This window comes from Trypanosoma melophagium (genome assembly GCF_022059095.1).
Source record: "Trypanosoma melophagium isolate St. Kilda chromosome Unknown ctg20segment0, whole genome shotgun sequence".
Taxonomy (NCBI): Eukaryota; Euglenozoa; class Kinetoplastea; order Trypanosomatida; family Trypanosomatidae; genus Trypanosoma; species Trypanosoma melophagium.
Genome location: NW_027125150.1, coordinates 91,090 through 106,874, shown reverse-complemented (window position 1 = coordinate 106,874; position 15,785 = coordinate 91,090). Strand labels below are relative to the sequence as shown.

At 37.0% G+C, this 15,785-nt stretch overlaps 5 protein-coding genes across 5 annotated transcripts; all 5 read left to right on the top strand.

Moving 5' to 3' along the window:
• Nucleotides 1-410: 410 nt before the first annotated feature.
• Nucleotides 411-2,192, top strand: LSM04_000764 (uncharacterized protein; the record flags this gene model as incomplete). The annotated part of the gene is made up of 1 exon (XM_067331275.1): nt 411-2,192. One exon carries the CDS (start codon nt 411-413, stop codon nt 2,190-2,192), a length of 1,782 nt encoding a protein of 593 aa, XP_067192066.1.
• A 944-nt stretch (nt 2,193-3,136) lies between these two features.
• On the top strand, nt 3,137-5,887 carry LSM04_003889 (uncharacterized protein; the record flags this gene model as incomplete). Its single annotated transcript, XM_067331274.1, has 1 exon — nt 3,137-5,887. One exon carries the CDS (start codon nt 3,137-3,139, stop codon nt 5,885-5,887), a length of 2,751 nt encoding a protein of 916 aa, XP_067192141.1.
• A 709-nt stretch (nt 5,888-6,596) lies between these two features.
• LSM04_007154 (uncharacterized protein) lies at nt 6,597-10,280 on the top strand (the record flags this gene model as incomplete). Its single annotated transcript, XM_067331273.1, has 1 exon — nt 6,597-10,280. One exon carries the CDS (start codon nt 6,597-6,599, stop codon nt 10,278-10,280), a length of 3,684 nt encoding a protein of 1,227 aa, XP_067192214.1.
• A 1,498-nt stretch (nt 10,281-11,778) lies between these two features.
• LSM04_003819 (Leucine-rich repeat) lies at nt 11,779-13,149 on the top strand (the record flags this gene model as incomplete). Its single annotated transcript, XM_067331272.1, has 1 exon — nt 11,779-13,149. One exon carries the CDS (start codon nt 11,779-11,781, stop codon nt 13,147-13,149), a length of 1,371 nt encoding a protein of 456 aa, XP_067192139.1.
• Nucleotides 13,150-13,653: 504 nt separating this feature from the next.
• LSM04_004944 (uncharacterized protein) lies at nt 13,654-15,183 on the top strand (the record flags this gene model as incomplete). The annotated part of the gene is made up of 1 exon (XM_067331271.1): nt 13,654-15,183. The coding sequence occupies one exon, from the start codon at nt 13,654-13,656 to the stop codon at nt 15,181-15,183; it is 1,530 nt and encodes a 509-aa protein (XP_067192159.1).
• Nucleotides 15,184-15,785: the final 602 nt, after the last annotated feature.

Genomic DNA, 15,785 nt, shown 5'->3' with positions numbered 1-15,785 from the left:
TCTGTGGGAGAGTTGAAAACTCGCTAAAACTCAATAAGGCCCCTTTCATTTACAGGGAAAGTTACAAAAATACAGAGAAAAGAAAAACGAAAGAAATACAAACATTCAGGGAAGATAATAGAGTAAATACAGTTTCATTATTGTTGTTGTCTGTTTTCTTGGTGTTATTTGTTTTGCTTCGTGGGTGCATAACACAAGAAATAACAGCGAACAAATAAAGAAAGAAAAAAGGAAAAAATAAAAGAAGTTAGGGGACCAAAAGAAAAAAGGGGAAACTAGTGAGTTATAGCGGCAATAGAAGTAGTGATAACGACATCAATAGCGAAGTAAATAAATAAAAAGACGAAAGAAAGAAGAAAAACGGACCAATAGACGAGCATCATTAAAATAAAATAATAAAAACCAGAAGAATGAGCAGTTTCAATGACTCCACTGAATACACTAACAATGCCTCCACGCTTAACTCGGATGTCACATATGATAGAGAATCTACTGATGCTTCTAGTTATACAGAAGGTCAAAATTCCATGTCGCCATCACGTAAGAGTGGTTCAGAGAATGATTATACAAATAGATCACTCTCCAATACTGCAGGTGGTGTGGGTAATGATGATTCCTACTTAAGTGGTTATGAATCTAGAACATATACAAGAACATATGATACGAGAACATATGATAGCTATACATATGATGATTCATCTATTCCACAATCTCCACGTTCTGATGAATTAAGTTCGACATTTGCAAGCTTTTATTTAGAAAGTGAAACGTTTCGAAAAATTAGATCTACTATTTCTTTTCTACGCAAACCACTAATTTTTTTTTCTTTAGCAATACCAGGTACTGGTGGAATTGGAGCTATATGTCGTGTTGTTCATGCTGTTACCGTAGGTGCTGTTCAGCGACGGTCAGGTATAACGTCTAATACTTTACACAATCCATATGATCTCCCTGATGGATATATGCGTATGCCTGCGTGGGTGCAACAAGCTAGACTTTCACTCCCTCCCTTTGTAGAAGGTCTAGTTAAAAAGATACTTAACAGTACTGGAGTTCCCGCACTCGCAGACCTACAAAGAGAACGTTGGGCAAAAGCAATGGAAGAGTTAAGACGGGCGGGAGGTGAAATTGTTTCTCAGACAACTCAAGTAACATCAGGTCCTATGGTACCGTTAGTTGTATTCCTTCCATTATTCTCTTTTGTTGCTGTTTCGGTAGCCCACCGTATAGTTGCACGTCGTCAGGCTTTAGCCGAAGAAGAAGATGATAATATGTTAGAGAGGGAAGATGAATTAGATATATTTGGATCTACCGAAATAGAAGATATGCCCTTTTTGCGTAGTGTTGATACCTCGAAAAACTTTATGAAGGCTACATCAGCTGCTCTTACAGCTTATGAACAGAGTCCTAATGGAAAGACGAATCAGCTCAATGATGATAATCTTAAGAATCATTCTAATGATCTTCCTACTGGTGTTGCTGGACTTCCCCCGCGTCCAGCAACACTGGCTCCATCTGAGAGTCCTACAAATCCGTACACAGTGCCAACATCCCGCGATCTCTCTCCTGTTTCTTCCATACCCGAGGATGGAATAACATACGGTGATTCACCCGGTGCAAAGGAAACCGCAGCAGCAACAGGAACAAGAGGAGGAGTACCAGTAGGAATTCCAACAACACCTATTCAGATGGTTCGTACGGCACCGTATGCGTTAAAAGGGGACGTTGTGGCGGCCCTCGTGGGTGAACCGTCAACAAAGGAAGTGAATGTACTTTTAGTGGCGGCTGCGAGATATAACTGCAGACGTGTCGTATTGCCTAAATCGGTGCCAGCGTCTCTGTTGGTATCGGTACCACCGTCCCTGTCGGTGGAGCGGGTGAAAGATGTGATGGAACATGTGATGAGTGTAGAAGAACCGCGTGGACTCACAACGGTGGGGGTCTTTCACCGCCCGGTTAGTGAGAAGACGGTGGATCTTTCACGCTTTACACATCCAAGTTCAGCGGTGTATATTTTTGTACCATCGGGAGATGAGGGTGAGATGGTGGTTTCACACCTGGTGGAACAGTGTATTTACTCATCCTCTTCTCTGGATGAACCAATCCCAGCCAATGCGTGTTTCTATGATCGTTCTGCTAAAGAGCGAGGCAGTGAATCCACATCAAACAGTAACAGCAACAGCATCACATGACAATAGAAGAAGAAAACAAAAAAAAAGGGAAAGGGTTTTTTTTTGTCTCTTTGTTGGGATGTCAATGGTATTGGCAAGGGATTAAGAATAGAGCGTATATTTATTTATTTATGTATGTATGTATACTTGTCTGAGTGTTTGTTTGTGTATATATATGCATATAATGGTTTTCGTGTGTATCTAAGAAAATATTTGAAACACATACACACAATATATATATATATATATATATATATATATATATATATATATATTGATTGTGATGGTTCGTTTGTGTCTGTGTATTTCTACCAACAACATAGAGATAGTTTTTTTTTTTTTTTGTGTTTGTGTGCTATTTTCAATTGTGAGACATATTTGAATAAGGCTAGAACAAATAAAAATTAAATACACTTCTTAATGTACTACTATTGTTGTTTCTTTTTATTTTATATATTTTTTCTTCATTTATTTATGCATTCTTTTCTTATTCTTTCTTTATTGCCTTATTAACATTAAATGCAAAAATATTTGTTTATTAATAAAAGTATTAAGGACTTTATAGAAGGAGAGATTGTTTCCAAGTATTTCATAGGTATTTTGCTCTCTCTCTCTCTCTCTCTCTCTGTGTGAAAAAATATCGAAACAGAAATTATAATAAACAAACAAATTTAAATACAAGAAAAAAATTGAAAGTTTTACCATAGAACTCTAATTAGGGGGGGGGGGGTTGAAGAAGAAGGGATAAGAATTTCCATACTCCTTTATACAGATATAAATAGTTATATACTATTTATATATAATTATATATAGAATCATTAAATAAATATATTGTAGCTTCTAGTTTTTTTTTTTGGTTTGGTGTTTTTTTTTTCCATTTTTGATCTTTTAATCGTTTTTTTTTACTGATTTGGGTTCATATAACTTGTATATCTATATATATATATTTATAGATATAACAGTACATGTTCGAACCACTTCGCATAGAGCGCGTACCATCGCGTATAAAACGAGACTCTTCTTGTGTGGCATTTGCCCAACATCCGAATATCTCTGCAGCCACTAATGTTAATTACTGGGGCAGTTGTACGGTTACGAGTAAGCTAGATCTCATCTTTCACCGTGGAGAAGGTGATGTACAAGATTTACATATTCCAGGATCAATAGAAAAGAAAAAACGAACACCTAATTTCTTTCGTCTTTCATGTATAGAGGCTTCACTTGTACAGGGATATCCTGTTTCTGCAAATCAGGTGATAAGTTTTTCATTTAGTGAATGTAGTCATTCGATAATGGAAGAGAGTTTTAATGCGAGTGTCGTTATTGCACGACATTTACCCACTATTGCTCTTTTATTACATGTCTCAAGTGCTGAAATGAATATACTTATTCTTCGTCCTGTAGTACAGATGGAAGGAAAAGAGTCTGTTATTCGCTATCGGGCTTCTGTACATCCCACAACTGCTGGAATTAGACATGTCGTAGTTACACGTTGTGGAAGAGCTGCGTTTCTTATTGGACAATATATGTCAGAACAGGATGGTCAAATACAATGTTATGTCTGTAATATAAATTTGGATCCATTACACTTGTTATTTCAATCGATACATATATCGTGCCCTATTACTTCTATGACTCATATGAACACTAATAAAGGTGCTAATTTTTCCAATACAATGCCAATACCACCATTAACAAAAACAGCAACATCAGAGAAGGTAAATGATGGGGGTTCTCAACGTATTGTATGGGTAGGTGTACGAAGAGCATTTCATAGTAGTAGAGTGGTTTCCTCTAATCAATTAGAAGTGGAATTAACAGTTCTAACTAACTGTGCGCTGGCAATGGTGTTTCATGTTTGTTTTACTAATACAGTTGGTAGTGATAATACTGTGAAGAGAAGGTCTGCAAATTCCACATGGATAACACGTCTTCCCGCTGAATTATCACATATTGATTATAGTGGAAGTGATATTCTTTTACAGAATCCTCTTAGTTTGTTAAAACGATGGAAGACCACAGCCTCCTTTGTCCGTGCTGTAAAGGAAGAATCTACTATAACTGAATCTTTATCTTATGGTCGCACAATACCTTTACAACGCCTTTCTTCCTCTACAAGTATAGTACGAGGAAGTCCAAATGGTGCTGTTATTTGTGTAATTGTACCAAACACACATGAGGCTTTCTTAATTGGTTTTGGTTCCACAAATGGTGTAATTCCCTCTTGTGAAGTCTCTACTGCCGCCATAAAGATTCCACCTAGAGTACGAATAGTGGATGCTATTTGGGTAACAGGTCCATTATGTGGATTTCTATTACTTGGTATATGTGAAGGTGAAGAAGTGGCGGAGTTATTCTTTCTTCCTCTCACTGGTCATTCTTTATTAAGTGTACATGTCGAACGGACCCATCAAACTTCGCTTCTCACGCATAGAGATGGAAACCTTACATTCTTTTCCTGTGGTATGACGGAGGGGGATGTATTAGGGACTAGACAGTTACTACGTCTATCACTATTGTGCAATCAAGAGAAAGAGGGAGAAGGGAATGTGAAGGAAGTACGAACAGGACTTTTCTCATTACCAACTTTTGTACGAATATCTCCACTGCGATCTTCATTAGATGTGTTGCGTATTGTCTTTCTTACGAGTTTGGCATCTTTTGCCGCCATTTCACCTGAATGTTCTATTGATAGTAATGATAATGGTGTTAATAGTAATACCGTTATTTCAACAAGAGGAGGAAAAGGTAATACAGAAGATGTGTCGTTAAAGGAAATTTTATCTCTTTTGGATAATAAAGATGACATGCAACTCACAACGGAGTTGATACTTGAATCACAACTTGATCCATGGTTACGTGAGGGAACAGTCATTCAAGTACTTCCTTTGCGTGATCTTCTGCGAGATGTATTTGCAGAACTTTTGGATGAATTACAACGGACTTGTGATATTGCTTCTATAGAGGATAATATGGATGTTGTTACTACAATTTTGTCAGTCTTTCGTGGTGTGGCAGAATCACTAGAAGCAATTTCTCTTACATCTTCACAAACTTTGTTACAACATTACATCTCTGATATTCACGCTTTAATAATGTTACTTCGACAAGCCTTAACACTTCTTGGGCAATATGGAGCTATATCAGCATGTTTTGCATCTGTGGCTTATTTTACAAAAGCCATTGATAATGGTGTGTTTGCTGGTAGCGATCACACACGTACAGCTAATCATACCCATAATAATAATAATAATAATAATAATAATAATAATAATAATATTCGCTGTTGTCCACAGTGGCGTGTACTCATCGCCCCATTCTTTGATGATGCCTTTACGTTAATTTCCTCCTGTTCTTCTCTCTCACACGCACTATTACCATATTGCAGTACACCACTGCAAGAGTTAATATTCTCACGAGAACGGTTGGGAAATGCTCCAATGGTAGTAGTCACACATAATGGTGAGCCCACACGATCATCAGAAGAAGTCCTCGCACTTGCACGAAAAGGGGCATCTGGATTGGCAATGCTCTCAGTAGCAGATGTGTGCTGTACAGCACGACGGTTATTTTTCCGCGATGGTGTTGAATCGGCTAAGGCTTTTCTTGCTACTGTTGTGAATTCCCATGGGCGATATAGTCATGAAGTGAATGATCTCTATGTAGAGTATAAGGCGGTAGATAAAGAACTTACTGCCATCCTGAGCTGCATCTAGTTGTGGGAACAGAGTATATATATATATATATATATATATATATATATATATATATATATATATGTTTTTTTTTACTATTGTTATTATTATTGTTTTTGTTTCCTTTTCGGTTTTGATTTATTCTTTTTTTTTTATTTTATTTTTTGTTTAGTTCTTCGTTTTTTATCTTTTACTTTTTTTTGATTTAATGAAGAGCGCTTTAGTGGTGATTGAGGAAAACATGCATCTCATGTTTATTGTGATGTATTTTTTGTTTTTCTGGTTTACTCCATTCACGTCAATCCTACTATATTTATACAGTTTCTTCTTTTTCAATCACACCCTATATATATCTCTTTGTATGTATATAAATATTTTTACTTTGTTGCTGCTCCCTTTTTTTCATCTGCTCATATGATTCCTTTTTTTTTCTTTTTTGGTATAACTTTTGATTTTTAACACTTCAATGCATATCTTCTGTGGTGTTAGGAAGGAAAGAAGCAAACAAACAAAGAAAGTAAGAAACCGGTTAAGCGAAAATCCCTTTACTCCTTCCCTTGTGGTGTTAACACAGGGGAAAAAGTGAATAAATCATACCAAGTGGACTAGACAAAAACACACACATATACATACACAAACAAACAGATATACACTATCTTTTTTTTACCTGTATTTATATAGTTTCTGCTTTCTTACTTTCTCTCTCTCAATTTGGCGTTTGTGAAATCTAATGCCTGCACTTCCAACGGTGGTACAACCAAGTGATGATTACGTTTTCCCCGCAGATTATAGAGATCACCTTATTGAAGATCAACACAGCACCAGCAATCCAAAACAACAACAACAACAACAACCACGCACAAGCACCTTATCATTAACAACACCCATAACGAATTGTCCACGGGCATGGCGGAGTCTTGCATTGGGTTGTTTTTGCGAGGCTCTTCAATTAAGTGAAGGAAATAATGATGTGGTTTGTACAGCAGCCGCTCTTGCTATGCGTGGAGAAGTACTACAGGCTTTAAAGACATTGGAGGGTTATATCATAGCCGCATGTGTGGTAGAGCATGAACGTTGTTTAAATCCTAATCGAACGGAAGGTCACTATATACGTCGTACAAGTGAAATTATGGCGAGTTGGATGACTGATTCTAGAGTGGCAAATAAAGTTATTGGAAAAAGTGCTCGAGCAACAGATGAAGAGTATAGAAGGGCTGTAGTAAATAGTTGTAGTACACTGGATTGGGATACCATTCATCGTTGGTTTCTTATTGCACTTTTCTTATATGAAAGAGATTATAAACCTCCAGAGATTCCGTGGTTTCGCTACTACTTTGCTCTTTTTAAACAAGGATCGCCCCCAGTAGATCCACGTGTGGCTTCATCAAAATCACATAAGAAGGTTCGTTCAAATGAACGATTATCACCTATTCAGTTATTATCAAGTAATGAATTAGAAGATATTCTCCTTTCACAATGTGGAATGGGTGATACTTCATTTATTTCTGCCGTTACAGCATGGAAAACATATCATTATCGTAGTGCCATTACAGCTGCTACAGATTTTTTAAGTCTAGAAGAAAGTGGATATGAAATTACAGATTCAAATATGCGTATTATGGCATGTTTTATTCGTTGTATGTGTTTTATTGAAATAGGTGAACGTGGTTTTGCTGCCCATGATGCCGTTTTTCTATTACGTAATGAAGATGAGTTTACTTCAACTGTAGGTGCAAGTATAGCGACATTTCTTATACCTTTACCAGAATGTCTTAATGTATTAAAAAGTTTTGAGGGACCTGCTTTACAACGATACTATGCTTACGCTCTATGCGAATATGTTCATGCCCTAACACTTGTTCAACTTGGTTCAATGGAGTCGGCTGTAAAAATTATTCAAAGTGCTTTAGTTACAGCCCCTGATGTTGATGTGGGTGAACGTTTTTTGGATTTACTCGTTATTGCATGTACCGCACTAGAAGATTCCACCACAATTCTTGATGTTCAAATATCACCGGAACGACAACTTTATCTCGCTATGGCTCCAGTGTTTTTTGGTGGATTTGGAAGAGATTGCGCAAATTTACGCACACACACACCCGCAGGACGATTATTATATCCAAAAGAAGTTCCTACATATGCCTCATTACGTCAAATGCTTCCATTTTACATGAATCGAGCACATCATCAATTTGCTCGACAAAAGTATATTGATGCATGGGAAAATGTTTCTCTAGCTGTTGCCTGTGCAGAGGAAGTTATTGGTTCTGTAGAATTTGCCTTTACAGAATGTTCGCCAATAAATGTATATTACTTTGGTTGCTGTGTTGGGGCAGAGGTGTTAAATACGTTACTTGAAATAATGACGGCCAAAGATGCAGTAGCGCGGGCGAGCACAAATCATATGACAGCTGCTTTACTAACTAGAGAAGGTGATGTACTCGGGGAAGAGGTTTTGCGTAAGTGTTCAGAGTGGACAGAGCGTATGCGGCAGTTTCACCCAAATGTGCGATTAGGAAGTATTGCAGTTGCACAGTATCGCACGATAAGCCGCGCAGAGAATTTTATTAGTCGAGCTATTTGTCTTGCCCAACGTTATCCACGTAGTATTTTAGCGCAGAACTGTCTTACACTCGCTTTATACGCCAATCATCACATTCCTGAGGCGGTAGATCAGGCTGCAAAGACACTTCAAACATTTCCACATTCTCGTGAAGTTGTTGCGGTTCATCGTGCTATCGTACATAAGGATGGAGTGTATGTTTTTAACTATCGTACCCTTTTTCCTGTACGTTATGCTCCTGGTTCTCGAGGTGTTTGGACGAAAAGAATTATTCTAGTTATGATACTGCTTTTTATAAACTTCATTATATTCTTATTTACATTGATAGTTAATCTCTCAGATTGGCTTGTCTATCCTGAACCTATAAAAGAATTGGCTGTACGTCTGCAACTTCCTTCAATGTTTCCACTTTTCTATGCTATATTGGTTGTTGTATATGCGATATTAGCTGCAGTTTCACCGCGAAATCTTGTACGTACAATGATGCATGATTTAGCCTTTACCAATACACGATTGAATTGTTTCCTCTTCCCTATGCGAGGTTTAGCTTTTGTAAATACGTTTAATGCATTACAAATTACCGTTTCTGGTAATAATTTTCTTTTCGACTCTCATTGGTATACCTTTGTGCTTTATGTTATCTTAGTCTTTCTTTATGTTCCCTTTGCCTCACGTGTATGGTTTCTTCCTTCACTGGATGAACCAAAAGTTGGTGTGTGGACCTGGTTGACATTATTCGCTATTGATACCGTAACTGCTCTTATTCTTTTAATTCCACATATTATTTTATTTGCCATTGAACCATTTTTATTTATTGCCTTCTTCTTTTTTCAACCCGTGCGTCAGCCGGAGGATAATGATGAGGTAAGTGGTCATGTGGGGAAACGGTTATTACTTCATCAAGCATGTATGGAAAAGTTATCATCACGGTATTCTGTGAGATCTAGTTCACAATTTATTCATGTCCGCCTTATGGCTTTACTATATTATAAAACACATCCTGATCTTACAACGAGGTATCTTTTAAAGTCTCAAATTAACGAGGATAATTACCGTGTATTTCCACTAATTGATATACATGAACGTATATCTACAGATCCTATTGATTCTGAATTAGTTGGTAAGAGATTGGTACAACGAAGAAATGCCTCTATTCATTTATTTTCTTCTTTACGTACGAAAAAAAGTGAAAGTGAGGCTGGAGAAATTAATGATGAGTTATTTGCAACAACAAGAAGACAAATAAGAAGACTTACCGCAGTGGATGTTGATATTGATAATGATAATGATGATGAAAATAATACTGGTAAACGTGAGAAAAGGCAAAAAAGAAAGAAAAGTAAAAATATCGCCTCTCCTACTCTTACCACAGATTCGGAAAGTAGTAATATAAATGAAAGAATTCGTCTCTTTCCACTTGGTACATCTCTCTCAACTGGAACTGAACCAACACGTAGGAAAAGCACTCTACCGACTGCTGCTGGTAAAGGTGGAAATTCCAGACGTGGTTCGCAGGAAGAGGAAACTCATACAGGAAATGAGAAAGAGAAAGAGAAGGATCGTCATGTTCCACATGATTCAAATGTAGAACACCGTACAGTTGGAACAACTGAAGTGTTGGATGATAATGATAGTGCCTGTAATGGAGTAGCTATGTCTGGTAGTGAAAGATGTTTAAGAAATCGTCATTTGGATGCCAGATTACGTCTTTCAGTACTTGCAGATACTATTCGTGAGGAACTCATGACACAATCTTCCAATCCCTTTAACGCCACTACGGTTTTACTAGAGAGAAGTAGAAGTGGATCTCGTACTCGAAGGGGTATGGATGGTTCTGATAGTGGTATTTAATATCATTCCAGATTCTTAACGTGGTGTTTGTTCTCTGTAAATGGATGGTGTTTGTATGTGCTTTTATTTTATTTTATTTATTATGCTTAGAAAAATCTTTCCTATATACTTATTTTCAGTTATGCATAGGAAATGCTTGAATGAGAGTGTGTGGGTATAGAAGAAATGTTTGGATTTGTAATTCATACGTGAATGATGACGTTATCTCTTTACCCAGTCAAAATATGCACAAGAGGCGGTGCATTCGAGAGGAAATGGCTGATGCTGCATATATGTATGTTTGTGCTTCTATCTGTTTGAATCTTAAATAGTACAAGTAAAAAAGAATAATAATAGCAATTGAAAAGACACACAAAAGGAAATATCAATGATTGGAAACTAAAGGAAAAAAAAAAACGGAAATAGTTTAGGTGAGTGGAGAGAGTAAAATACTGTATACGAGTTTAAAAAATAATAAAAAGGAAGAGAGAAAAGGCGAGATGAATACGAAAAGAAGGTCCCACAGAAGAATTTGACATCAAAGATATACTTACTTCTGATAAAAGAGATGAATACGATTTAAAAGACCATTGAAGAAATTATTGTATGGGCTTGTGCATCCCTTTTCATAAATTTAAGAAAAAGATAAACTGATGATGAGAAACGGAAAAAAGGAAAGTGAGGCAGTTTTAACGATGAAAACAGTTTATGCAAGATAATGAAACAACAAAAAAAAAGAAGAAAATGATCAACAAGAAAGTTTCTAACTCTGTTAATGTTTCTTTCTTGTTTTTTGTTGTCACTCTTTTGCATAAACTCTTTTTTTTTCTTGGTTATTGCCTTTTCTTCTTTTCTTTTTTCCTTTTTTTTCTTTTCTGGTTTATGATTATCAGCTTTCTTTTTGTTGTTGTTTTTCCTTGCAAAGGAATAGTTGTATATATATATATACCCACTTGTATATATATTTGTTTACTCTCTGTTTTTTTCTTGAATTTTCTTGTTTTTTTTTTCTCTGTGAGAGATTCTTTGTGTTTCTATACTTTTACAATTTATTTGAATACTCCTGAATGGTGTGGTGCTGATGTACACTATTAATTCAATTCTACGCAATAAAATTTTCTCTGGTTCTTAGAGAAAGAGAGAACGAAGCGTATATTGCGTTATTTATATATCTATTCAGTTGGAAATTACGGTGTAGAGAAAGAAAGGAAGAAAGAAAAAAATGGAAAAAAACAAACAAACAATAGTTGGAGCCATTGGTTTTTTATAGTTATAAAATTAAAATCAATCGATCAATCCTTTCTTTCTTTCTCCTTATCTTCCCTTTATGGATATCATTTGCATTCCGCTTCTATTACTGCTTACCTCATCCCCATTAATCTCCTCTTTTTCTCTCTATATCTATGTGCACATACACTTCAAGTGATTATCATTGACATTCCATTTTTATCTGGTTACTCGCTATTGCTGCCCACACCTATATATCTATATATCTATATATCAATCTCAATATAGATAGATGACGCTGCGGGATCCAGCCCTTAATGCCACGGTGGGGAGTAGTGTCAGTGGCAAACAACACTCCACCGCTGCTAATAATAACAATAGCAATAACTATAATGCCGCTGATGAAACACATGTGGAATGTGCGTGGCGGCCCATAACTGCAGCGGACGGTGATGGACTTGCACGACTTCTTCTCGAACGGGCGGGGGTCGCACCGGTGCGAGTTGTTGATCTTGTCGATAATCAACTCGGCCCGCAGCAGGCGCAGCGAATTGCTGCCGTGTTGGAGTCCTCACCAGTGCGGGAGGTGCTGCTGCGGTATAATGATATTGGAAAGGAGGGATGTGACGCCCTCGCGAGTGTTATTAATGTATCTACAAAGTTGCAGTTATTAGATATACGCGGGAATGGACTCACGGCAGGGTGTGTGCGGAAGTTGATTAAATCTATTTCCATGTCTACCGCCCTCACTCGACTGGGACTCAGTTCAAATAAGATTGGAGAAGAAGGAGCCCATTTGCTCTTTCAAGGACTCGAGAAGAATGCATACTTGACATCACTTGATATCTCACTTAATGAGATTGGACCAAATGGGGCGGTGAGTATCGCACGGCTCTTCTCCCTCCCCGCCTCACCACTGCAAACAGTACAATTGTACGGCAATCATCTCGGTGCTGCGGGTGTTAATGCTATTGCAAACGCCATGCAACGGAATCGATGTATACGAGAATTAACACTTGGTAATAATCATGCCACGGATGCCGCCACAGAGGCGCTTGCAGAGATGCTTCGGGAGAATACCACACTGGAATATTTGGATCTTCGCTTAAATACAATCACTGCGGTGGGTGCACGCACTTTGGCCCATGATGGACTCGCACACAATACTTTTCTTCTTTCTCTTTGTCTCTCTGGTAATCCTATTGGAAGCGTCGGCGGAGATGAGATTGCCAAAGCACTCATTATGCATCAAAGTAGTGCCCTTACCAGAATTGATCTCAGCTCTTGTGAACTCGGACCTACAGGTGGGATGCGCATCGCAAGTCTTATCGCTGCTACTATTACACTTGCTGAAGTCAATTTAAGTGATAATAAACTTGATGATGAGGCGGCGGTAGTCCTTTCGAGGAGTATTGTAAATAGCATTTCTATCTCTATTGTGGATTTATCTGCTAATGAGATTGGAGAGTGGGGGGCAAGTAATTTAATTGATGCCACACAACTGAATTCTCGCATGTCATCTCTTGTTCTACATGGAAATAATATTAATCGTGTAGTACAAAAGAAGATTGATACACTATTGGGTGAACGTATCTCACGTAATCGTGTAGAACATCATCAAGCCTATCTTCAACATCAACAACAATTAAAACAGGCTGTTTGATTACAAAAAAGTCTACGTTTACCTCTTGCTTTCTCACTTTTTTTCTTTCTTTTTTTTTGTTGTTTTCTCTATTCGATTATCATGGCGCGTGAATATGTGAGTGTGGTTGTACAATGTTAGAGAGGAATTCTGCTTCTATTGAGTACACCAAACAAGAAGAGGTAACAAGAAAAGAAAAAAGAAAAGAGAATGTGGTGGAAAATATGTAATATACACTTCTGTTTCAATGCAATGTGAACTACTTTATAAGGGTTCATAATATTATTATCAATTGACTTTTTTTCTTTTTTTACTTATGTGTCTATACACAAGTATAGTTGTATATATGAAATCTTTTTCTTTATTTTTTACTTGTTTTCATATGTCTCTCTATTTTGTAAATGCTTTTTTTCTTTTCTCTTTTTTTTTTGTTCTATTAAGGTAGCGGTATTATTTGCGTTAGACAGAAGATACTAAAGTAAAAAAGTGAGGTATCAAAGAATTAAAACACACACACACACAGTAATGCAAACTGTGCAGTTAGATGCCTTACAAAAGGAGGTGGTGGCATCAATAGATAATACGCAGAGTTTTTCACAACACATGGATAGTGGAAATAATTATTCAAATACTGTTGTTACTGAAAAATCCAATAGTAGTGTTGATTCAAGATCCAATTTAACTCGAAATGGTAAAATTTCCAGACGACGTGGTCGTCATGACGATAATATGGAATCGACGAGTAAACGAACACGTGTAGAAGTGAGAAATAATGATACTGTAACAAACTCACGAACTACTTCTGAGATTGAAGAATTACATGATACTCTTCCATTAGAAACTGCTTTTCTCACCTTTTTGGAGATCATCCGGCCAACATCAAGAGAGCGTAGAGATACAGAACAGGTTTTACAAGATTTGGGATCTTCGCTTGCTCACTTGGGATGGCGCGTAGATGTGTTTGGTAGTTGGTACACAGGTCTTTGTATTCCAAGTAGTGATGTGGACTTTGTCGCATCTCCTCTTTCACCTTCAGGAGGAAATAATACAACTTCTCGTGTAGGGGGTAATCAGAGAAAAGGCGTCAATAATAATAATAATAATAATAATAATAATAATAATAATAATAATAATAATAATAATAATAATAATAATAATAATAATAATAATAATAATAATAATAATAAATATACAGATGGAAATTTAATGTTACAACTTATTGCACAAGGAGGTGATAATTCATATGTAGCGAAGCGAGAACGTCGAAGAATATATTCTGGTTTACTTCGTTCTGTAGGAAATGCGTTGCGTTGTTCGCCCTCATTTCACAGTATTCAACAAATTGCACACGCTAAAGTACCTATTGTAAAGGCTCAACACCGTGGAGGAAAGAACATTGATGTTTCTTTTCTAAAAGATGGTCAAATAAGTTCAAGATTTCTTTGTGAAGAGTTTCTAAAACCGCAATTTCGACTTGCCCGTGGTCTTACTATATTGGTAAAAGCACTTGTGGCAAATTGGAGATTGGATGATCCAAGTGTTGGGGGTCTCGGCTCCTTTCCCACATCTGTGATGGTGTTATGGTTTTTGCATGCAGAGGTTGCGGATCACTATCCACCGGAGTGTAGAGACAGTTATGCGGTGTGTCTTGTTGGTTTTCTTAAATACTACAGTATGCAATTTGATCACAAACGAAGAGGCATAGATTATGCTAATAAACGTATCTTTGACAAACCCCCTTCTACGGAGTTATGTGTAATGAATCCATTAATGCCACATGCTAATTGTTCTGTTGCCGCCTCACTTTTCTCTTCTTGTGTGGTACCAAAGTTTCGCGAGACGTATGAGAGATTATCTCAATTACTGGAATACACCACAGATACATCTACTGTGGAAAAGGTAGTGTTGAGTGTGTTCAATCGATCTATTAATGCTGTGGGCGGTGGTACTGTTTGGCGGAAGCAGTACAGACGAAGAAGTAGAAGAGAACGGGAACCACAACATTTGTGGGATAAACAAACATGCATGTATGCAGGGGATCCTATTGGAAGTTGATGCTTCATTGCGAATAATAAAATGAGAAAAAGGGTTAAAAAAACAGAAAGTAAAGACAAGAAGAGAAATGACGAATAAATTGTGGAACACTTATACGTATTTATATAACAAAAAGCAAAAAGAAGAGTGCGTGAAATCCCTTGCTATTGTGGGAAAACACACAGATACCACCAGTGTGCAAAAGAAAAAAAAAGGAGGAGTACAAAAACATAGCTGCTATACTTGTTAGACCTTTTTGTTCTCTTATTTTCACGTTCTGTGGAGTGTTCACTTGAAGATATATGTCTAGCCCCTCCCTTCCCCCCCCCAAAAAAAAAAAAACAGGAGATATTAATAAGCAGATGGAGTCATATTCGTTTATTGAACACTTTTTTCCTGTCTAACTCTTAGTATAGAGTAGTACATGTGAAGCAGTGGGTCAAATCCCGGGATATTTTTGTTTTTGGTTCTTTTAAATGGTTCTTGTTGTTATTTTGATCGAGCATGCTTGCATGTTTCTTGTTTTTTTTTTTTTTTTTTTTTACGAACCCCTTAAATACAATAATAACCACAATGGATATAATACATCTTGTATTCAATAACTTTCTACAATTAAAACAAAA